The sequence below is a fragment of the Papio anubis genome, chromosome 3, assembly GCF_008728515.1.
Source record: "Papio anubis isolate 15944 chromosome 3, Panubis1.0, whole genome shotgun sequence".
Classification (NCBI taxonomy): domain Eukaryota; kingdom Metazoa; phylum Chordata; class Mammalia; order Primates; family Cercopithecidae; genus Papio; species Papio anubis.
Genome location: NC_044978.1, coordinates 170899689 through 170923719, shown reverse-complemented (window position 1 = coordinate 170923719; position 24031 = coordinate 170899689). Strand labels below are relative to the sequence as shown.

Sequence of the window (24031 nt, the reverse complement as noted above, 5' to 3'; positions counted from 1 at the left end):
ATTCTAGGAACACCATATACTACTGAGCTGCAAATCTATGCTAAGCATATAAGATAATGACTGAGAGGGAAAAAATTTTTTTAAATTACAAACTCAATTCATTTGGTGCATTTCAAAGGTGCAATACTTTTCTTCATTTATCAGTGAAAGAAGTTAGAAATCAACTTCCCCAAAAAAACAGTGAATGGCAAACAAATGTCCTTGAAAGTCACAGTCACATATAGTGCGTCCTAGAAAAGAGGAGGGGCAAGACAAGCTCCACCCACTTTCATGAGCTTCATCAAATACTGGATCTACTCAAGGGTGGAGAGAAAAGGCAACTTTCAAAAAGGAGTATGTTATTAAATGAGGCATTTACTATACTCCTTCCTAAGAGCACCAGATGGAGAACATGTTTTCTAAACTAGATCTAGGAAGTGGAATGTGGAATCAATCCATCCTCCTCCCCTTAAGGGCTATCCACTGGTTAATGAATTAAAAAAACAAGACTAAAAAACAAACCCCACACACACTCCCCCCCCCAAAAAAGGAGAAAAAAAAAAAAAAGAAACACTAAGATGTGCCAGATGTCTCCAGAGTGGAACCAGGGAGCAGCTTCAACAATTCCAATTAGTCTGTTACAGTCATCCACAAGCATGCCTTGCTTTTAAACAAAAACAAAAACAAAACAAAAAAAACTTTTTTTTTTTTTTAAACAAAACAGAAACTAGTACTAATCACTTTTCTGACAACACACAATTACTCAAAGTTAACTAGTACTGGGAGGGGAAAGGGGGGCCATACCTATGGGCCTTGCGTGTGGGTAGGTGCAGGGCATTTGTCTTTATTGCAAAAAGGAATTTTAATTTTTAATCTTTAGTTTGATTTAAACATTGCTTTTAGTATGATGCCGACACCAGCTGTGCAGAAAGGGCTCTGGAGAGATGGTCATAGCAGCACACACCTGCGGCTCTTCGGTTCTGGAGGCTCCAGGGCAGCCAATATTGCTTTGTCAAATACATTCTTGAGGCCTTTCTGTGTAAGTGCAGAACACGCCACATACTTGACAGCCTTCAGGTCACGGGCCAGCTTTTCAGCAGTCTCTGGAGGGATAGGCTTCTGTTTGTTCTTGGCAAGTTTCTCAATAGTTGAGGGGTCATCTCTGAGATCAATTTGAGTCCCAACAAGCAAGAAAGGAGTCTTCGGACAGTGGTGAGTTATCTCAGGCACCCACTTTTCTTTCACATTTTCAAATGAAGATGGAGAGAGCACTGAAAAACAGACTAGAAGTAACATCTGTTTGTGGATAACTCAGCGGTCATAATCTGTCATCATCCTCTGGCCCTGCAGTATCAAAAAGCCCAAGAGTATATGGTTCTCCACCAGTCATAACTGTGACAGCATAGTTGTCAAAAACAGTTGGTACATATTCCGATGAAAATTTGTTTGTTGTGTAGGATATCAGGAGACATGTTTTACCAACAGCACCATTGCCCACAACAACACACTTAATTGTCTGCATTGCTGAAATAGTTTTGTATCCACTTTAAATATTTCAAATCTGATGTTGACCTCAGCTTCTCCACTGGGGCGTATTGTATGTTTTCGAGTACTGAGAGGAGAAAATTTTGTACATTACCAGCACAAAGAAATGATAAACCTTTGAGATAATGGATATGCCAATTACCCAAATTCGATCATTATGCATTGCATGCATATATTGAAATGTCACCCTTCACCCCATAAATATGTGCAATTACGTATCTTTAAAAGTGATAAGAAAAATTAGTTTTTTTGATGTTATTATTGACTTGTAGGAAGCTTATATATTCTAAAAACAGGTCCTTTCTCAGATGTGTACTAAAAATATTTTCTTTCATTTTGTGACTTACCTTTCCATTTTCTTTAATGGAAACTTTTAAAAACTCTTAAAAAGCAAAGTTTTAAAAAAAATCTAGTTAAGGTCCAATTTGTTATTTTTTTTTCTTATATGGCTTGTGATGCTTATTCTGCCTAGAGTGTTCCTGGGATGTTTGTGGAGCTAAGTCCCTTGCTTGTTTCAATTCTTTACTCAAATATGTCCCCCCTATTTAATGCCACCCTATTTAATACCACTGACACCTCCTCCCCCATCACTCTTGACATTCATTCTAGTCTATTTTACCTTTTTCCAATAGAACTTATAAATTTCTAACATGCTTTATAACTTACATATTAATTATGTTTGTTGTTTATTGTCAGTCTTTGTTCCAGTAAAATGTAAACTCCTATAAGGACAGAGACCTGTGTTTTGTTCACTGTTATACCCTAAGTTCTCATAAGTGGTTCTAGCACCTAGTATGTGCTCAATAAATATTTGCTGGGTTGATGACTTCTAAGCTAATTAATGATTTCTAAGCTTTCCTTCAGCCTGAAGAGTTTTCTGATTTTAAGATTCTACTTAGATAATCCTAATTGTCTCAGTGACGCTCACCAATCACTCACTTCTCCCACAAGGTGGCAGTCTTTACCTTAAACACAAGTTCTGATAGCCTTAAATTTGAGAATAGTTTTTAACCTGCTTGTTTTCTTTGAGCCCAGACAGCCTGCTCTATGGGAATTGACAGCTGTAAAATTCAAAGGATGAATGTAATTACCCTGAAAGATCTGAGTGCTTTTGGGCAAGAGGATTTAGGGTGTGAGAGTTTTCCTGGAGAGGGGCACATTATGAAGGTGATGTTTTTTAATTGACAGGGATTTTGAGACATAGTTGCTCTTTGTGAGAATGGTACAGGTTTAGAGAGAGGTGCCAGCATAGCACTATGACACCTGAAGTAGGCTGACAACAGACAGACTGGATGCAACCACCGAATATATCTGTGTTTTCACCGCTTCCTGTCCTGTGCCCTCTTGCCTGACTCACTTTACCCCAGTACTGGGGAATAACTCTGCCCTATTCTGGTCTTGAACCTTTTGTACCATCTAGGGGAATGAGAACTCTTGGAGTCTCAGATCCTCATTTCTGTTAGAACCAATCCTATTCTGCGGGTAGGGCCATGATTGTAAATTTCCTGTGGGAGGCAGCATCGCTTTGCAAAAAGAACAAAGTTTGGCATGTAAGGCAGCTCTGCCACTTGGACAAGGTAATAAACTTCTCTAGCTTTAGTCTCTTTATTTCGAAAACAGGGGTGGTGCTAATACCCCGCCCATGGACTAGTGTGAGATTTAAATGTGGCAGGTGGTGAATGCTCTTTGGTGATCATGACTTTTCCTTTCTCCTGATAGTGCTGCCTCCTCCCTCTGAGCACTTGGAGTCAATCCACCTTGGGTAGGTCAGAGAAGGTAGAAGGAAGTGGTAGGAGGTGAACTTGAGGGAATGATGCACAGGGGGATAGGGTGAGTGAGAGGTCTGGGATCTGTTGGCAGGAGCAGAATGGTAGGAAAGGGGAGAACATGACATTGACCTTGAATCTTGACATTTATGCCCAGCCTATGCTGTGTTGAGCCTCAGGTCACCGTTTGAGGAGGTGAGCAGAAAACTGCTAACAGATGAAGACTTGTCCAGTCTTCCAGGATAACTTTCATCAGTGGGTTAGTTGTCTTGTTCAGAAGGTGATCACGGAGCTTTAGCCAAGCATAAACACTGATTATGGCAGTCTGATTGTCATAATCCTTTTGATTCTTAAATATCCCATTCAAGATTGTTATTGTCAATGCCTCCGCAACCTAAAACCACCAGGAACACACTGTAATTGAAAAAGATGGGTTTGTTGCTGTCTGCAAGAAGGGAGGACACTCAGCATAGGGACCCATGAGGGTGGGACAGGTTTTATCTGATGACATTAGAAGGACTTACTGAGGATTTGGGCTTGTTTTAGGAGATGTGGGGGAAAGGTTCAAGGAGGCTGGCTTTTCCTGGATGCTGCTAGGAAGTAGGGGGATGGTGGTAAGTCTGCGGTAGGATGTTTAAATAAATTTCCTCTACTGGGCTGCAAGAATGAGAAGGCTGAAGCTGTAATAAGTAAAGAAGCGGCAGTCACTCCTATCAGCTGTGATAAAAGGATGTTTGGCTGTTACTTTTTGGTTTGGATGCCGTTTTTGCTTGTGTTCACATCATGGCCTATCATGGTGACAGACCACGTACGCAGTGGCCTTGTCTGATGCTAGTGTCCCACGGAGTTGATTATGCTCAGGTGGAGAACACTAACGCCCAGCTGTGGGGACCAGGCCAGCTCCTGAGTGTCGGGGGGTTGCACTGCTTTGTCATTACCAACATCTCCACTTACAATACAACCCGTGCATGTGAGGTCCCAGAAGGAAGGAGCTAAAACAGCTAGACTGGGATCACTTTACTCAATTTGAGGAGAGAGAGAGAACTCGAGGGAACCAGAGGAAGGCAGGTGATCTGGTCTAATCTCCTTTTCTATTGGAGCTCTAGGCAGATAGACTGAAAATATTTGCTAAAACAAAGAGATCCATCTCTAGAATACCCTTAGCAGGATGTCCTTGATTAAAGGATTATTTCTGAAAACTAAATTCAGAATCCATGAGGCATGATTCCCTGGAAGATCACGTAAACTGTACAGTTCTCTCTGAAATAAATTGGAGACTTCATCCCTTAGATCCCTTTGACTGTGTGAGGAACCCCACGAAACCTCACTTAGTGGCCATATTCATTCTTCTGGGCCTGAAAGCATGTGTCCCATGCAGGAAGGAAGGCAGGACCAGCGGGGCTTTGCAGGTCGTGCCATTCTCTCATTCTCTCTTTGCTTCGTTTAAGCCTCTTCATTACCTGTCTCCCTGACGTTATTCGTACTGTGATTCTGGGTATGTTCTGTGATTCTTGTGTGATTTGGTATCCAATTTTGCTTAAGGATGCAAGGAAGTGTTTGGGGAGAAAGCTGTATTGGAAGAGGTCTGTAGTCCTAGCCTCCCACTCCACTCCACGTTTCACATCATTAGACTTCAGTACATGGGTCTGGGGCACCAACATTGTCTTACCTGGTTACACAGTATGGTCTTTATCTGGATGAGGGATGCGAAAGGATACATCATGGCCAAGAGACCTGGGAGAGGCACAGAAATAACAGGTGACCACCAAGGGTGCTTGGACCTGAGATGTTCCCATTTCCTAAGACCTTACCTCCAAGATTCTCCAACATTTGGTATAGTTGCCCAGGCAATTTAACAAGAAAATCAAAGTTTTGTCATGACCCCCATTGTAATATATGCTTATCACAGAAAAATTGAGAATATAAGAAGGAGAATAGAAGACCACAAAACAACTCTATACTACTGTCCAGCGATAGCTATTCTTAAAACATGGATTGATCAGTGTGGGGTGATTTCTCCAAGTTTTTTTGTTTTGGACAGAAAATCATTGATGATGCCCTGGTTTTAAGGTATTAGGATGAAGGAATTATAGTTGAACAGTTCAAAATGATGTTATGAATTACTTTCAGATTTGTTTGCTTGATTGCATTAGCCTTGTCTGGGCTTTCTGGTAACTATTTGGTTCCATCATGGTGGCTGGGTCAGGTGGCTCTGGAAAAACAGCTATTTAAAAAAGCTTTTCTTTCTCTAAAAATATTGTAGAGGGCTCCTCTCTGTTCTTGGAAGCAGTGTTTGGGATGGCCTGTTGGGAGGCTGTCTGATGAAGTGTCTAAGGGTATGTGGTCTGGACTTGGACACTACAAGATGCAAATTCTGGCTGGGATATTCTAGTTGTGGAGTGTTGGGCAAGTTATTTGGTCTTCTGAGTTTATAGGTAAACTGGAGATAATAGGTTTGTGTGAATGAGGACCCAATGAGATGCCTGTAAGACACTTAGCCAGATGGCTACGTGAAGAAAGCACTTGGTAAATGTTAATTGTTGTGGTTGTTAAAATTGTTACAATGATTAGTCATTGCTATTGTTGGCTAACTGGTTGTAAGAAATGGAAGTAAAGTAAGGCAGTAGCAGCAGAGGGAGGTGGTGGAGGGAATCAGGAGACACTTGCAGGTTCTGGTTCTGCCTAAGTGTTGGGGAAAACTCAGTTGAATAACTGGTTGTCTAACATTTAACAGCTGTGTGACCTCGGGCTAGTCACATTTCCTTTGTAAACTTCCTTTTCCTCATTTGCGAAATGAAAGGGTTTCATTAGGTTACTTGTCATCACCCCTAGTTGACCATTAGAATCATCTGGGAGATCTCTTTAGAAATTCTTAGTTCTGGGGTCTTCCACTTTCCCCATTCTGACTTGGTGGATCTGAAAGCAGGCACTGCATCTTTTCCAAAGCTCTTCAGGTGAACTTGAAGTGTGGCCAGGGATGAGAACCTCTGACTTTCAACAGCACTTCTGGTTTAGGAAAAAGTGAATCACAGGCACAGAATGAGCTCTCAGGAACGGCTGCTGAGCTAACAATTGCCACGACACTGTCTCCCCATTCCAACTGCAGGTATTCCTAGACCTCTCCTGATGAAGGTTTCCAATTTTGGAACAGAAGAATCTTTGAAGAAAAATATTATTGAACTTCCAGAAATGACTCAGTCCTTCTCTGCTGCTTCTTTAGTCGGAAAGATCTGCCCCCATCCCTGTCTACTGCAGTCCCAATCCCTTTTTATTTCAACATATATATCTAAACCAACAACAAAAAATTGACTTGCACAACCAAGGTGAGGTGTTTGGCTTTAGGATAAAAGAAATAGCTTCATAAAACCTGCCCCCAGATTTCTCATTGCCTCTCCTCGTTTTCTCTTATTTGTAGGGCACACTGAAAGCTCGGATTCATAAGATGTAGAAAGGGCAAAGAGTTAAGTTACAAACTCTTCTGAGGTCTGTTTCAACTCTAATGCTCTATAGCTCTGCTCCATCTAAACAAGGAATTCTGTTAAATTTGTAACCTGGACTTTTCTTGAATGCTGAGGTAATGTTTCTTGAAGTAGGGTATATATACCCAAGAAGAATAAAAATAATTTTGGAGGTTTTTTAATTCTCTGTGGGACTCAATACAAGTTTTGGTGATTATATATGAACACACTCTTGAAAGCATCTGGTACATGTAGGTGCTCAGTGCACATGAATTTCTCTTTCCGGCCAGATCTTTTATAGCAGAAAATTATCTTATTCTTCCATCTTTGTCTGCAAAGATGCTGCTAAGGAAAGATGTAGAAGAGTTTTATGAGGGAGATGGAGTATGGGAACAGGAAGTTCCCGAGAAGGCCACTGCATTAATTAATGGAATCAAAACAAGATTCCCTAAAGCAAAATCGATGCCAAATCTCTTTTCTCTAAACTATCCACAATGGTGCCCCATAAAGTTTGATTGACATTGAAATACAAAATGTAATAAGCTTTTTTTCCCTTAAATATATAATGTACGGAGAAAACCAGGTTAATAATGGTTTCCTGGCAGGGCTGTCAAAGGCGAGTGTGGATGAAGTAGAAATATGGTGCTCAGATATTGGAAAGAAACCACTGTTGAACTCTTCACATTTTTGTGTATAACCCAATGATTCTCGAACCTAAACTTGCATCAGAATTGCCTGGAGGGCTTATTAAAACATGATTGTTGGATGCCACCCTTGCATTAATTAATTACACATGCAACTGTTCTATTTTTAAACGGTCACATTTTAAGGTACTGGACTGAGGACTTCATCATGTGAATTTCAAATGGGACATAATTCAACCCCTAACCCAATCCTAGTGAGTGGGTAAGTGGTATCTCTTGGTTTTGATTTCCACTTCCCTAGTGACTAATGATGTTGAGCATTTTTAAATGTGTTTATTAGCCATTTTTATATCTCTTTTAAAAAAGTGTATAAAATTATTGGCCTATTTGTTAATTGGGTTATCCATTTATTATTGAATTATAAGAGCTCTTTATTATTCTGCATGCAAGTCCTGAAACATAAATAATATTTGCAAATATTTTAATCCATTCTGTGAATTTTATTTTCACTTTCTTGATGGTATCCTTTGAAGAACATAGGATTTTTATTTTGATAAAGTGTAATTTATATATTTTTTCTTTTGTTGCTGTGCTTTTGGTATCATATTTAAGAAATAATTGCCTAATCTAAGGTTATGACAATTTCTTTATTCTATGTTTGCCTCTAAGAATTTTTAAATTTTATCTCTTATACTTAGGTCTTTCATTCATTTTGAGACAATTTTTGTATGTGGTGTAAAATAGGGGTCCTAATTTATTCTTTTGCGTGTGGATATCTCATTGTCCCTGCACCATTTGTTGAAAAGTGATTTTTTTTCCCCATTGAATGGCCTTGGCACTCTTGTCTAAAATTAATTGATGATAACTCTAAGACTTTATTTCTGGACTCTTTATTCCATTGATCTATATTTCTGTCATTGTTACTGAACAATGTGCTTGCTGCCTGACAGATAGAGAAGCCAATATTATGGAACTGGTTTTTGAGAAAAGCAAAACCTTTATCGTGAGGTTGGCTTGCAAGGAATTAGGAGGCAAAGTTCAAATCTGTCTCCCTATCTGGGATCTGGGACAAGTTTTACGGGTTAGGGAGGGTAAGCTAGTATGCAGAAGCACTGGTGGGGCAGGTTTCGATTGGAAGGACTTTAAACAAGACCATTTATGGTAAGGTTTGGTAAGGGGTCTTAACACTGGACATGCTTGGGCTCAGGTTTCTTGCTTTTAAAAATGTTTGGGCCCTCAGGTTCCAGTCATGTCTTGACCATTTGCTTCTGTGGTGGGGAGGAGAGGAATTTTTCTTCTGGGTGTTATTTATTCAAGGTTGACGTCTTCTTTTCTGCATTCTTCAGCTGCATGACTTACAACTTTTTGGCTTTGTGCCTGTAGAATAACTTGACATACTATTATCAACAGAGTAGGGCCAGTTAGAACTGGTCCTGTGATTACATCATTATGCCAGTACCAATTGTCTTGATTACTAGCATTGTAGTAAGTTTTGAAATCAGGAAGCATGTGTCTCTTCAACTTTGGTCTTCTTTCTCAGGATTTTTGGCTCTTCTGTGTTCCTTACATTTCCATATGAATTTTAGGATAAACTGTCACTATCTGCAAAAGAGGGAACTGGGATTTTTATGCCTATTGCATCGAAGCTGTAAATCAGCTTAGAGAATACTGTCATCTTAACAATATTAAGTCTTCTGGCCGGGCACAGTGGCTCACGCCTGTAATCCCAGCACTTTGGGAGGCCGAGGCGGGTGGATCACGAGGTCAGGAGTTCGAGACCAGCCTGGCTAACATGGTAAAACCCCGTTTCTACTAAAAAAAAATAACAATAAAAAACTAGGCATGGTGGTGTGTGCCTGTAATCCCAGCTACTCAGGAGGCTGAGGCAGGAGAATTGTTTGAACCCGGGAGACGGAGGTTGCAGTGAGCCAAGATTGCGCCATTGCACTGCAGCCTGGGCAACAGGGTGAGATTCCGTCTCAAAAACAAAAACCAAAAAACAAACAAAAAAATACTAAGTCTTAAGTCTTCTGATCCATGAATGTAGAATGTTTTTCCATTCTTTCAGGTCTTCTTTACTTTTTAACAGTGTTCTGGATTTTTCAGCATTCCCGTCCTATAGTTCTTTGTTATATTTACTCCTGAGAATATTAGTTGTTTTGCTGCTATTATGAATGGAATTTTTTAAATTTCAATTTTATATTTTTCATTGATAGTATATAGAAATGCAATTGACTTTTGTATACTGATTTTGTAACCTGAAACCTTGCTGAACATGTTCATTCGTTCTAACAGTTTCCTTTTTGTGGATTTCTTAGAATTTTCTATATACAGTATCATGTCATCCATTAAGGGGATAGGTTTACTTCTTCCTTTCTAATCTGGATGAGTTTAGTTTCTTTTTCTCACCTAAATTCCTTGGCTAGAACTCCAATACAATGTTGAATATAAGTAATGAAATCAGACATCTTTGGACTGTACTTGATCTTAAGGGGGAGCATCCAGTCTTTTGCCATTATGTATAATGTTAGCTGTGGGGTTTAATAGATGAATTTTATCAGGTTGAGGAAATTTCATTTTATTTGTAATTTTCTCACTGTTTTTTTTTTCATCAGAAGAGTGTTGGATTTTGTCTAATATTTTTGTGTGTGTCTTTAGAGATGATCATATGGTTTTTGTCATTTATTCTACAAAATACAGCATATTAAATTGATTGATTTTTGAGTTATCTTTTTTAAAAGTTTACTTTAAGTTGTGGGATACATGTGCAGAACGTGCAGGTTTGTTACATAGGTATACATGTGCCATGGTGATTTGCTGCACCTATCAACCCATCATCTAGGTTTTAAGCCCCACATGCATTAGGTATTTGTCCTAATGCTCTCCCTCCCATTGCCCCCAACCCCTGAATAGGTCCCAGTGTGTGTTGTTCCCCTCCCTGTGTCCATGTGTTCTCACTGTTCAACTCCAACTTATGAGTGAGAACATGCAGTGTTTGGTTTTCTGTTCCTGTGTTTTTTAGCTGAGAATGATGGCTTCCGGCTTCATCCATGTCCCTGCAAAGGACATAAACTCATTCTTTTTTATGTATTCCATGGTGTATGTGTGCCACATTTTCTTTATTCAGTCTATCATTTATGGGCATTTGGGTTGGCTCTAAGTCTTGTAAATAGTGCTTCAATAAACATACGTGTGGATGTGTCTTTATAGTAGAATGATTTATACTCCTTTGGGTATATACCCAATAATGGGATTGCTGGGTCAAATGGTATTTCTGCTTCTAGATCCTTGAGGAATCGCCACACTGTCTTCCACAGTGGTTGAACTAATTCACACTCCCACCAAGAGTGTAAAAGCATTCCTATTTCTCCATAGCCTCATCAGCATTGGTTTTTTCCTGAGTTTTTAATGATCATCATTCTAACTGGCATGAGATGGTATCCATTGTGGTTTTGATTTGCATTTCTCTAATGACCAGTGATGATAAGGTTTTTTTCATATGTTTGTTGGCTGCATAAATGTCTTCTTTTGAGAAGCATCTGTTAACAACCTTCACCCACTTTTTGATGGGGTTATTTTTTTCTTGTAAATTTGTTTAAGTTCCTTGTAGATTCTGAATATTAGACCTTTGTCAGATGGATAGATTGCAAAATTTTTCTCCCATTCTGTCAGTTGCTTGTTCACTCTGATGATAGTTTCTTTTGGTGTGCAGAAGCTCTTTAGTTTACTTAGATCCCATTTGTCAATGTTGGCTTTTGTGGCAATTGCTTTTGGTGTTTTAGTCATGAAGTCTTTGCCCATGCCTATGTCCTGAATGGTATTGCATAGGTTTTCTTCTAGGGTTTTTATGGTTTTAGGTTTTACATTTAAGTCTTTAATCCATCTTGAGTTAATTTTTGTATAAGGTGTAAGGAAGGGGTCCAGTTTTTGCTTTCTGTTTATGGCTAGCCAGTTTTCCTGGCACCATTAATTAAATAGGAAATCCTTTCCCAGTTGCTTGTTTTTGTCAGGTTTGCTGAAGATCAGATGGTTATAGATGTGTGGTATTATTTCTGAGGTCTCCGTTCTTTTTTTTTTTTTTTTTCTTTGAGACGAGATCTTGCTGTGTCACCCAGGCTGGAGTGCAGTGGCACGATCTCGGCTCACTGCAACCTCTGCCTCCCTGGTTCAAGCAATTCTCCTGCCTCAGCTTCCTGAGTAGCTGGGATTACAGGTACGCACCACCACGCCTGGCTAATTTTTGTATTTTTAGTAGAGATGGGGTTTCACCATGTTGGTCAGGCTGGTCTTGAACTCCTTACCTGTGATCTGCCCGCCTTGGCCTCCCAAAGTGCTGGGATTACAGGCATGAGCCACTGTGCACGGCCAAGGCCTCCGTTCTGTTCCATTGGTCTATATATCTGTTTTGGTACTGGTACCATGCTGTTTTGATTACTGTAGTCTTGTAGTACACTTTGTAGTCAGGTAATGTGATGCCTCCGGCTTTGTTCTTTTTGCTTAGAATTGTCTTGGCTATATGGACTCTTTTTTGGTTCCATAGGAAATTTAAAGTAGTTTTTTTCTAATTCTATGAAGAAAGTCAATGGTAGCTTGATGGGAATGGCATTGAATCTATAAATTACTTTGGGCAGTATGGCCATTCTCACGATATTTATTCTTCCTATCCATGAGCATGGATTTTTTTTCTATTTGTTTGTTTCCTTTCTTATTTCCTTAAGAGGTTTGTAGTTCTCTTTGAAGAGGTCCTTTATGTCTCTTATAAGTTGTATTCCTAGGTATTTTATTCTCTTTGTAGCAATTCTGAATGGGTGTTCACTCATAATTTGGCTCTCTGCTTGTCTATTTTTGGTGTATAGGAATGCTTGTGATTTTTGCACACTGATTTTATATCCTGAGACTTTGCTGAAGTTGCTTCTCAGCTTAAGGAGGTTTTGTACTGAGATGATGGGGTTTCCTAAATATACAATCATGTTGTCTGCGCACAGAGACAATTTGACTTTCTCTCTTCCTATATGAGTACCCTTTATTTATTTATTTTGTCTGATTGCTCTGGCCAGAACTTCAATATTATGTTGAATAGGAGTGGTGAGAGAGGGCATCCTTGTCTTACACCACTTTTCGATGGGAATGCTTCCAGCTTTTGCCCATTTAGTATGATATGGGCTATGGGTTTGTCAGAAATAGCTCTTATTATTTTGAGATATGTTCCATCGATACCTAGTTTATGGAGAGTTTTTAGCCTGAAGGGATGTTGAATTTTATTGAAGGACTTTTCTGCATCTATTGAGATAATCATGTGGTTTTTGTCATTGGTTCTGTTTATGTGATGGATTATGTTTATTGATTTGTGTATGTTGAACCAGACTTGCATACCAGAGATGAAGCCTACTTGATCATGGTAGATAAGCTTTTTGATGTGCTGCTGGATTCAGTTTGTCAGTATTTTAGTGAGGATTTTTGCATTGATGTTCATCAGGGATATTGGACTGAAATTTTCTTTTTTGTTGTGTCTCTGCCAGGTTTCAGTATCAGGATGATACTGGCCTCATAAAATGACTTATGGAGGAGTCCCTGTTTTTCTATTATTTGGAATAGTGTCAGAAGGAATGGTATCAGCTTCTCTTTGTACCCCTGGTAGACCACATGTGAGATGAGATGATAGGTATGGACTACCTGGCATATGATAGATGCTTCCTAAATGAGATTCTAAAAAATAATTATGCTCCAAAAATATTTTTTAAATAGAATAATTTATGTTTTATTTTCTGTGTTTTATCTCACAGACATGTAGACTGCCAAAGTGTATGGGATGCATTCAAGGGTGCATTTATTTCAAAATATCCTTGCAACATTACAGAAGAAGACTATCAGCCACTAGTGAAGTTGGGAACTCAGACCGTACCTTGCAACAAGGTAATTGGGGGTATGCCATTGATTTTAAAACTGGGGATAAAAGCCAGTGGTAAAAATTCATGGGTCCAAATTTTGATTAGAATGAAGGAAGAGGAAAAATCCGTACATTATAGTGTGAGTGTGGTTGGTAGGAATGGAATTTGCAGGCCATTGAGGGGCCATGATATAATCAAGATTTAGTACTTCTGGAGAAGGGAGATAAGAGATAAATGGGGATAAGATAAATGGGGATACAGAAATAGGAAAGGGGCTTGGGCCAAAAACTAGGCAGAAAAAACCTAACACCAAACCCAACTCAAACAAACAAATTAACACAACCTATATAATAACAAAACTTTCCCCTGGTTTAATGATAGTAGTAGTAGTAATAATAACAATGCCAAATTACACTTGCAGAGTGCTTTTTTTCTTTTTCTTGCTTACAAAAGACTCTCCTAATCCTTATCTTCTTAGGCCTTCATAGCCATTCTGTGGAATGGGCAGGTCAGGTGTCAGCATCCCCATTTTACCAGTGAGAAAACTGAGGCTTGGTGTGTTTAGGTGACCAGTGTTGCCCAAGTTTGGCAGGCTTGAAAATGACCAGTTTAAATGTAAGTAGTATGAGACTTGGAGCCACAGAGGCCTGGATTCTAATACATTGGTTATATTGGAAAAGGTCTATCAGAGTGCACCTTTTCTATAGTCGATGTTTAAGGCAAAATTCCGCATGCCTAAAATTTTCTTTGTGAAGCCCTTAAAACCACCCAGAAATTTCAGCCTCTCATTCCATTGTTAGTGAGCTGGAGTCATTGTGAAACTTCTCCATTCACCAGGCATGATGCCCTATGCAGAAAAGGTGTTTGGCAAATAATAACCCAGGCTGACATTTGTCAAATAAGTGACTATGTGATGGATAGTATGCTAAGCAATTTACTTGCATTTATCTCAGTTAATTTCCCTAGCACCCCATTAGTTTATTTCAGTCATTATCGTTACCATTTTACAGGTGTAGAAAGTGGGGCTTAGTGATGTTTTGGTTGCTCAAGGTGAAACATGTGATAAGTGATGATGATGCTGGGCTTCAATGAGGACTGGGGTTTTCGGTCCCATGCTTTAAACCAGTATCCTTCACTGACTCCCATTAAGAATGAATAGGGGGAGGAGCCAAGATGGCTGAATACAGCTCCAGTCTGCAGCTCTCAGCGACACCGATGCAGAAGGTGGGTGATTTCTGCATTTCCATCTGAGATCAGGAGGTTTCCTCATGTGCCTACACCACCAGGGCCCTGGATTTCAAGCACAAAACTGAGCTGCTGTTTGGGCAGACACCAAGCTAGGTGCAGGAGTGTTTTTCATGCCCCAGTGGTGCTTGGAACCCCAGTGAGACAGAACTGTTTACTCCCCTGGAATGGGGGCTGAAGCCAGGGATCCAAGTGGTCTCGCTCAGCAGGTCTCACTCCTACAGAGCTCAGCAAGCTAAGAACCACTGGCTTGAAATTCTTGCTGCCAGCACAGCAGTCTGAAGTTGACCTGGGATGATGGAGCTGGGTGGGGGAGCAGCATCCACCATTACTGAGGCTTTAATAGGCGGTTTTCCCCTGATAGTGCTAAGGAGGCTGGGAAGTCTGGACTGGGTGTGGCAACGTGGCTGTGGCCAGACTGCTTCTCTAGATTCCTCCTCACTGGGCAGGGCATCTCTGAAGGAAAGGTAACAACCCCAGTCAGGGGCTTGCAGACAAAACCTCCATCTCTCTGGGACAGAGCACCTGGCAGAAGGGGCGGCTGTGGGCGTATCTTCAGTGGATTTAATCATTCCTGCCTGCCGGCTCTGAAGACAGCAGCTGATCCTGACAAAAGGGATTCTCCTAGCACAGCACACCAACTCTGCTAAAGGACACATTGCCTCCTCAAGTCAATCCCTGACCCCTGTGTCTCCTGACTGGGGGAGACTGCCCAACAGGGGTTGACAGACACATCATACAGGAGAGCTCTGGCTGGCATCAGGCCGGTACCCCTCTGGAATGAAGCTTTTAGAAGGAGCAGGCTGTCATCTTTGCTGTTCTGTAGCCTCCACTGGTGATACTTTCAGGTGTGGGAGGAACCCAGGTGAATAGGGTCTGGAGTGGAACCCCTGCACACTGCAGTAGCCCTATGGAAGAAAGGGTCTGACTGCTAAAAGAAAAAACAGAAAGCAACAACATCAATGAAAAGACCCCACAAAAACCCACCCAAAGGTCAGTAACCTCAAAGATCAAAGGTAGATAAATACATGAAGATGAGAAAGAATCAGCACAAAAATGCTGAAAACTCAACCAGTGTGCCTCTTCTCCTCCAGATGATTTTAACACATCTCCAACAAGGGCATAGAACTCGGCTGAGACCCATAAAAAAGAATGAGTTCATGTCCTTTGCAGGGACATGGATGAAGCTGGAAACCATCATTCTCAGCAAACTATCACAAGATCAGAAAACCAAAGACCACATGTTCTCACTCATAAGTGGGAGCTGAACAATGAGAACACATGGATACAGGGAGGGGAACATCACACAACAGGGCATGTTGGAGAGGGGAACTAGGTGAGGGATAACATTAGGGAGAAATACCTAATGTAGATGATGGGTTGATGGGTGCAGCAAACCACCATGACATATGTATACCTATGTAACAAAACTGCACATTCTGCACATGTAACCCAGAACTTAAAGTATAAAAAAACCAAAGATACTAGCTACATTTACCCAATGTTAAAAAAAAGACCTGGGCTGAGGCTGAGATGGATGAATTGACAGAAGTAGACTTCAGAAGATGCGTAATAATGAAATTCACTGAGCTAAAGGCGTATGTTCATACCCATTGCAAAGAAGCTAAGAACCATGATAAAACACAGGAGCTGTTAAAGAGAATAACTAGTTTAGAGAGGAACATAAATGACCCGATGGAGCTGAAAAAGTTCCCACAACATGGGAACTTCACGATGCAAACACAAGTATCAATAACTGAATAGACCAAACGGAAGAAAGGATATCAGAGCTTGAAGACTATCTTGCTGAAATAAGACATGCAGACAAGATTAGACAAAAAAGAATGAAAAGGAATGAACAAAACCTCTGAGAACTATGGGATTATGTAAAAAGAACCTATGACTGATTGGGGGTACCTGAAAGAGACAGGAAGAATGGAACCAAGTTGGAAAACACACTTCAGGACATCATCCAGGAGAACTTCTTCAACCTAGCAAGACAGGCCAACATTCAAATTCAGGAAATCCAGAGGACCCCAGTAAGATACGCCATGAGAAGATCAACCCCAAGACACATAATCATCAGATTCTGCAGGTCACCTATATAGGGAAGCCCATTAGACAAACAGCAGACCTCTCAGCAGAAACCCTACAAACCAGAAGAGACTGGGGGCCAAAATTCAACATTCTTAAAGAAAATGATTTCCAACCTTGAATTTCATATCTAACCAAACTAAGCTTCATAAATGAAGGAGAAATAAAATCTTTTTCAGACAAGCAAAAGGTAAGGGAATTCATCACCACCAGTCCTGCCTTGCAAGAGCTCCTGAAGGAAGCACTAAATATGGAAAGGAAAAACCATTATCAGCCACTACAGAAACACACCGAAGTACACAGACCAATGACACTATGAAGCAACTACATAAACAAGTCTTCAAAATAACCAGCTAGCATCATGATAACTGGATCAAATTCACACATAACAAAATTAGCCTTAAGTGTAAGTGGGCTAAATGTCCCAATTAAAAGACATAGAATGACAAGCTGGATAGTCAAGATCAATTGGTGTGCTGTGTACAAGAGATCCATCTCACATGCAAAGACACACATAGACTCAAAATAAAGGGATGGAGGAATATTTACAAAGCAAATGGAAAATGGAAAAAGCAGGGGTTGCAATCCTAGTTTATGACAAAACAGACTTTAAACCAACAAAAATCAAAAAAGAAAAAGAACGGTATTACATAATGATAAAGGGGTGAATTCAACAAGGAGAGAGAACTATCTTAAACATGTATGCACCCAATATAGGAACACTGAGATTCATAAAACAAGTTCTTAGAGACCTACAAAGAGACTTAGATACCCACACAATAATAGTGGGAGAATTTAACACCCCACTGTCAATATTAGACAGATCATCAAGACAGAAAATTAACAAAGATATTCACGACCTGAACTCAGCTCAGGATCAAGTGGACCTGATAGATAATCTACCAAACTCTCCATGACAAAGCAACAGAATATACATTACTCTTGGTGCCACATGGCATCTACTCTAAAATTGATCACACAATTGGAAGTAAATTACTTCTCAGCAAATGCAGAAGAACTAAAATCATAACAGTCTCACAGACCACAGCACAATTAAATTAGAACTCAAGATTAAGAAACTCACTGAAAACCAATTACATGGAAATTGAACAACCTGCTCCTGAATGACTTCTGGGTAAATAATAAAATTAAGCCAGAAATTAACAAGTTCTTTGAAATTAATAGGAAAAAGACCATGTATCAGAATCTCTGGGATGCAATAAAAGCAGTGTTAAGAGAGAAATTTATAGCACTAAATGCCCCCATCAAAAAGCTAGGAAGATATCAAATCGACATCCTAACATCGCAACTAAAAGAGCTAGAGAACCAAGAGAAAACAAATCCCAGAGCTAGCAGAAGACAAGAGATAACCAAGCTCAGAGCAGAACTGAAGGAGATAGAGACACAAAAATCCCTTCAAAAAATAAATGAATGCAGGAGGTGGTTTTTTGGAAAAAAAAATTAATAAAATGGATAGATGACTAGCTAGACTAATAAAAAAGAAAATAGAGAAGAATCAGATGGATACAATAAAATGATAAAGGGGATATCACCACTGATCCCACAGAAATACGAACAACCATCAGATAATACTATAAATACCTCTATGCAAATAAACTAGAAAATCTAGAAGAAATGAATAGATTTCTGGATACATACACCCTCCCAAGACTGAACCAGGAAGAAGTTGAGTCCCTGAATAGGCCAATAACAAATTCTACAGTTGAGGCAGTAATAAATACCAACCAGGAAAAAAAAAAAAAAGCTCAGGACCAGACAGATTTACACCTGAATTCTACCAGAGTTACAAAGAGGAACTAATACCCTTTCTTCTGAAACTATTCCAAAAAATTGAAAAGGCAGGACCCCTCCCTAACTCGTTTTATGAGACTAGCATCATCCTGATACCAAAACTTGGCAGAGATAAAACAAGAAAAGAAAATTTCAGGCCAATATCCCGAAGAACATCAATGTAAAAATTCTCAATAAAATACTGGCAAACTCATGATCCTATAACTAGAAAACATGTCATCTGCAAACAAAGACAATTTTATTTCCTTTCTTCCTATTTGAATAGACTTTATTTCTTTCTCTTGCCTGATTGCCCCAGTCAGAACATCCAATACTATGTTGAATAGGAGTGGTGAGAGAGGGCATCCTTGTCTTGTGCCGGTTTTCAGCCCCAGAGCTTCTTAAGCTGATAAGCAACTTCAGCAAAGTCTCAGGATACAAAATCAATGTGCAGAAATCACAAGCATTCCTATACACCAACAACACGCAGGCAGAAAGCCAAATCATGAATGAACTCCCATTCACAAAGGGAATAAAATACCTAAGAATACAGCTAACAAGGGAAGTGAAGGACCTCTTCGTGGACAACTGCAATCCACTGCTCAAGGAAATCAGATAGGGCACAAACAAATGGAAAAACATTCCATCCTCATGGATAGGAAGCATCAATATTGTGAAAATGGCCATACTGCCCAAAGTAATTTATAGATTCAATGCTATTCCCTTTAAACTATGATTGACATTCTTCACAGAATTAGAAGAAACTATTTTCAAATTTATATGGAACCAAAAAAAGCTCATATAGCCAAGACGATCCTAAGCAAATAGAATAAAGCTGGAGGCATCATACTACCCAACATCAAACTGTACTACAAGGCTACAGACACCAAAATAGCATGGTACTGGTACGAAAATAAACACATAGACCAATGGAACAGAGTAGAGATCTCAGAAATAAAACTGCACATATACAGCTGGCTGATCTTTGACAAACCTGATGAAAGCAAGCAATGGGGAAAGTATTCCCTATTTAATAACTGGTGCTTGAGAACTATTTAGCCATATGCAGACAATTGAGACTGGACCCCTTCCTTGCAAGTCATAAAAAAATTAAGATGAATTAGAGACTTAAATGTATAACCCAAAACTATAAAAACCTTAGAAGAAAATCTACGCAATACTATTCAGGACATAGGCACAGGCAAAGATTTCATTATGAAATTGCCGAATGCAATTGTAACAAAAGCAAAAATTGACAAATGGGATCTAATTAAACTGAAGTGCTTCTGCACAGCAAAATAAACTATCATCAGAGTGAAAAGAAAACCTACAGAATGGGAGAAGAGTTTTGCAATCTATCCATCTGACAAAAGTCTAACATCCAGAATTTAAAAAGAACTTAAACAAATTTACAAGAAAAAAATAAACAGCACCATCAAAAAGTAGGCAAAGGACATGAACAGACTCAAAAGAAGACATTCATGTGGTCAACGACATATGAAAAAAAGCTCAGTATCACTGGTCATTAGAGAAATGCAAATCAAAACCACGATATCATGCCAGTCAGAATGGCATTATTGAAAAGTCAAGAAACAACAGATGCTGGTGAGATTGTGGAGAGATAAAAATGCTTTTACATTGTTGGTGGGAATGTAAATTAGTTCAACCATTGTGGAAGACAGTGTGGCAATTCCTCAAAGATCTAGAACCAGAAATACCATTTGACCCAGTAATCCCATTACTGGGTATGTACCCAAAGGAATAAAAATCATTCTGTTATAAAGATACATGCACACATATGTTCATTGCAATGCCATTCACAATAGCAAAGACGTGGAATCAACCCAAATGCCCATCAATGATAGGCTGGATAAAGAAAATGTGGTACGTATACACCATGGAATATTATGCAGCCATAAAAAGGAATAAAATCATGTCCTTTGTAGGGACATGGATGGAGCCAGAAGCCATATCTTCAGCAAACTAACACAGGAACATGCAAGCACCACATGTTCTCACTTATAAGTGGGAGCTGAACAATGAGAACACATGGACACCGGGAGGGGAAAAACACACACTGCAGCTTGTTGGGGTTGGGGTGAGGGGAGTGAGAACATTAGGAAAAATAACTAATGCATACTGGACTTAATACCTAGGTGATGGGTTAATAGGTGCAGCAAACCCATGGCACATATTTACCTATGTAACAAACCTGCACCTCCTGCATGTGTACCCTGGAACTTATAAAAATAAAAATAAAAAAATAGATTCATAAAACAGAATATAATTCTGAACTTTGACTCTCTGTACCTTTAAGAGGAACCCTTAAATACAAAAAATCTATTGTATTTTTTTTTTGGTAGGGGTAGGGAATATTTAGGGAATTTGGAAGGGGTTATATAGTTCTTTAAGAATCAAAGAGCACATCTTCCTGAAAACAGCATGTAGACAAAGTTTTTTTGGAGATAAGCTTAGGAATATTGTAACTCTCTAATGCCACCTCCAGATGTGATCCCATGTTGATTATAAGATTTTGATCAGTGACTTTCAGACTTTTTTGACTGCAACCTAGAATAAAAATAAACATTTACATTATGACCTAGAACACACGCACACACACACATACACACACCCACACTCTCTCTCTCACCCCTACACTCTCGTGCACTCAGAAATCATTGATGCATACAACAATTCTTATTCATACTATGAGTGATTTACTTTGATACGTTCTGTTCTCGTTTCATTTACAAAACCATGGATTTATTTTGTTTTGTCATGCTAAGTTGATCTCAGTAATAGATTGTATTTATTCTTCCTTAGACTCTTCTTTGGAGCAGAATAAAAGATCTGGCCCATCAGTTCACACAGGTCCAGCGGGACATGTTCACCCTGGAGGACACACTGCTAGGCTACCTTGCTGATGACCTCACATGGTGTGGAGAATTCAACACTTTCGGTGAGGCTCTGGGCCCTGTGGGATTGCCCAGGGATGTCTAGGGTGAACAGAGTGAGTTCTGCTGGGGGCCCTGAACGGTCAGTGTGGAGGACAGAGCCACAGGTACCCACCCTGATGCCATCTATACTTATCTTAGTCCGTTTGTGTTGCTATAAAGGAATACCTGAGGCTGGGTAATTTATAAAGAAAAGAGGTTTATTGGGCTCGCAGTTATGCAGGCTGTACAAGAAACAGGGCACCAGCATCTGCTTCTGGTGAGGGCCTGAGGCTGTTTCCGTCATGGAGAAGGGGAAGGGAAGCTGGCCTGTACAGAGATCACACGGTGAGGGAGGAAGGCAAAGAGACGTCAGGGGAGATGCCAGGCTCTTTATAATGACCAGCTCTCCTGGGAACTAGTCGAGTAAGAACTCACTCATTACTACAAAGACAGCACCATGCCATTCATGCGGGATCATCCCTATGACCCAAACACCTCCTACTAGTCCCCAGCTGCAACACTGAGGATCCAGTTTCAACATAAGGTTTAGAGAGTTAAATATCCAAACTATAGCACTACCCTTAATGGCATCTCAGGCTGATGTAAAGTAGCATTCCCTGTTTTCTTGAAAAATTGACTTCAGAGTTTGGGATTGCCCATGCCCCCTAATTCCCTTCTTTTGAGTGCTCACATAGCCTGCTTCTGAATTCTTGGTATTTTGCTCTCTGTAAGGTCATCATTCAGGTCCAAAGAATTCTAGAACGGGATGAGGTCTCAGTGGGACCTAGACCAAGGTTCTTGTTCTTCAGAATCATCACAGTAGCCATGGACTGGACTCTTCCATCTGAGGCACTGGCTTTGCCATCATTTTTCAGATGTAGCCTTATCCTGCCCAGAAAGTCTCAATACCTCACCATGGGAAGGGATTTCCTACAACCAAAACCCTATTGCAGTTTTCACTTCTTTTTTTTTTTTTTCCTTTTTGTTTGTATGGTGGATATTTTTACTTTATATAGTTTTATTCTTATTTTTACTACTTTTCATTGTTTATTTTTAAAAGCTTATCTTATTATAGCTTCTTTGTCCCAGGTTTGCATTATTTTCAATTACAAAAATAAACCATGATTATTTGAAAAAACAAATACTTGCACATTACAGAAATGCATAAAAGAAAAAAGCAAATGTCGCTCTGAATTTTCCCTTCCCGTCCTACCTCCACATCACTTCTCAAAGGGTAACTATTGTCAACAATTTGATATAGATCCTTCCAGACTTTTCCCTATGCTAATGTAAGCATGTATGTTTAAAATGTACACATACTGTTGTGCAACTTGCTTTATTCACTTAAAATTAGTAGGTATAAAGATAGCTATACTTTTTTTAAAGGCTTTATGGTTAAGAATCCTATTAATGGATATTAAGTTGCTTTAGCTTTGGTTGCTATTGTATCACTGTTGTAAGAAACACTTTTGTGTACACACACACACACACACACATACTTGAATGATAAATTTTTACAAATGAAACTTCAATGTTAAAGGATAAATTGTAATAGAAACTGATAACGTGTCATTTAAAAGATGGTAACTATACCCTCATCAGGAGTATATATGAGGCCAGGTACAGTGGCTTTTACTTGCAATCTCAGTACTTTGGGAGGTGGAAGAGGGAGGATCACTTGAACCCAGGAGTTTAAGACCGGCCTGGGCAACATAGTAAGACCCCATCTCTATTTTATACTAAAAAAAGAAAAATAAAGAATGTATATGAGATAGTTTATTTACCTATATGCCCACTAACACCAGATGTTGTTACTTTAAAATTTTTTGGCTCATTTGAGAAGAAAATAATATCTCAATTTAGTTTGAACTTCTTTGATAGTGAGGCTACTATATATACATAAAAGGTAGATTTTCTGTTTCTTCTGTGAGCTGGCAGTTCATGTATTTCGACCATCTGTACTGGGATATCTATTATTTTCTAATTAGTAGAAGTTCTTTCTACATTAATAAGAGCTACTATGTATTAAGTACTCACAAAGAGCCAGTGTTCCATGTGCTATGTATGTAGTCACTCATTTAATCCTCCATGGCCCCATGAGCTCATATGGTGATCCCATGTTAGAGAGAGGAAGTCTGAGACATGGAGTTAAGTAACTTGCCAGCCGCTAAATGGCAAAGCACGAAGCAAACTCAGATTAACTTGAGAAACGTTGCTCTTAACCGCCATGTTTTTCTGCCCACTTTCTGGCTCAAGGTGGAAATCTGTTTTTCTTACTTTGGACTTTACGTAGTGTTTATGGTCTGTCTTTTGCCACCAGAAATGCAGAAAACCTGTCCGTTCTCTTCCTTATAGCTTCTGTGTTTCATATCTTCCTTAAAAAGATGTTCTTAGAGAAGTATTCTTCTGTATTTCCACCTAGTATTTTTACTTTCACAATGTTTAAAATGTTTTCCATATTTAAATCTTGAGTCTTCCCACCTAGAATATGGTAATATAAATATGTTTTTCCATTAATCTTTTTAGATTTTATAGTTTTTCCCATGTCCCATGTTTTCCTTTTTAAAAATGACTGTTTTATTGGTCATTTATTTAACATTTTTAGCTTTCAAATGTATTTACAGTAGACTTCTTTCCTTTTATTTTTCAATTTGTTACTTCAACTTTTATTGAAATAAAGTAGAG

At 39.3% G+C, this 24031-nt stretch overlaps 1 protein-coding gene and 1 pseudogene across 2 annotated transcripts in view; one reads left to right on the top strand and one right to left on the bottom strand.

Moving 5' to 3' along the window:
* Nucleotides 1-24031, top strand: part of CD38 (CD38 molecule) — a 73290-nt gene that overhangs the window by 22473 nt on the left and 26786 nt on the right. Inside the window, exons 3-4 of the mRNA XM_021938323.2 lie at nt 13176-13305; nt 21234-21369. Coding sequence (XP_021794015.1) covers nt 13176-13305; nt 21234-21369 — 266 coding nt within the window. The remainder of the gene's footprint in view (nt 1-13175; nt 13306-21233; nt 21370-24031) is intronic.
* Nucleotides 823-1567, bottom strand: LOC103884236 (annotated as a pseudogene). Its single transcript, XR_646762.4, has one exon. The product of XR_646762.4 is annotated as a cell division control protein 42 homolog pseudogene (transcript).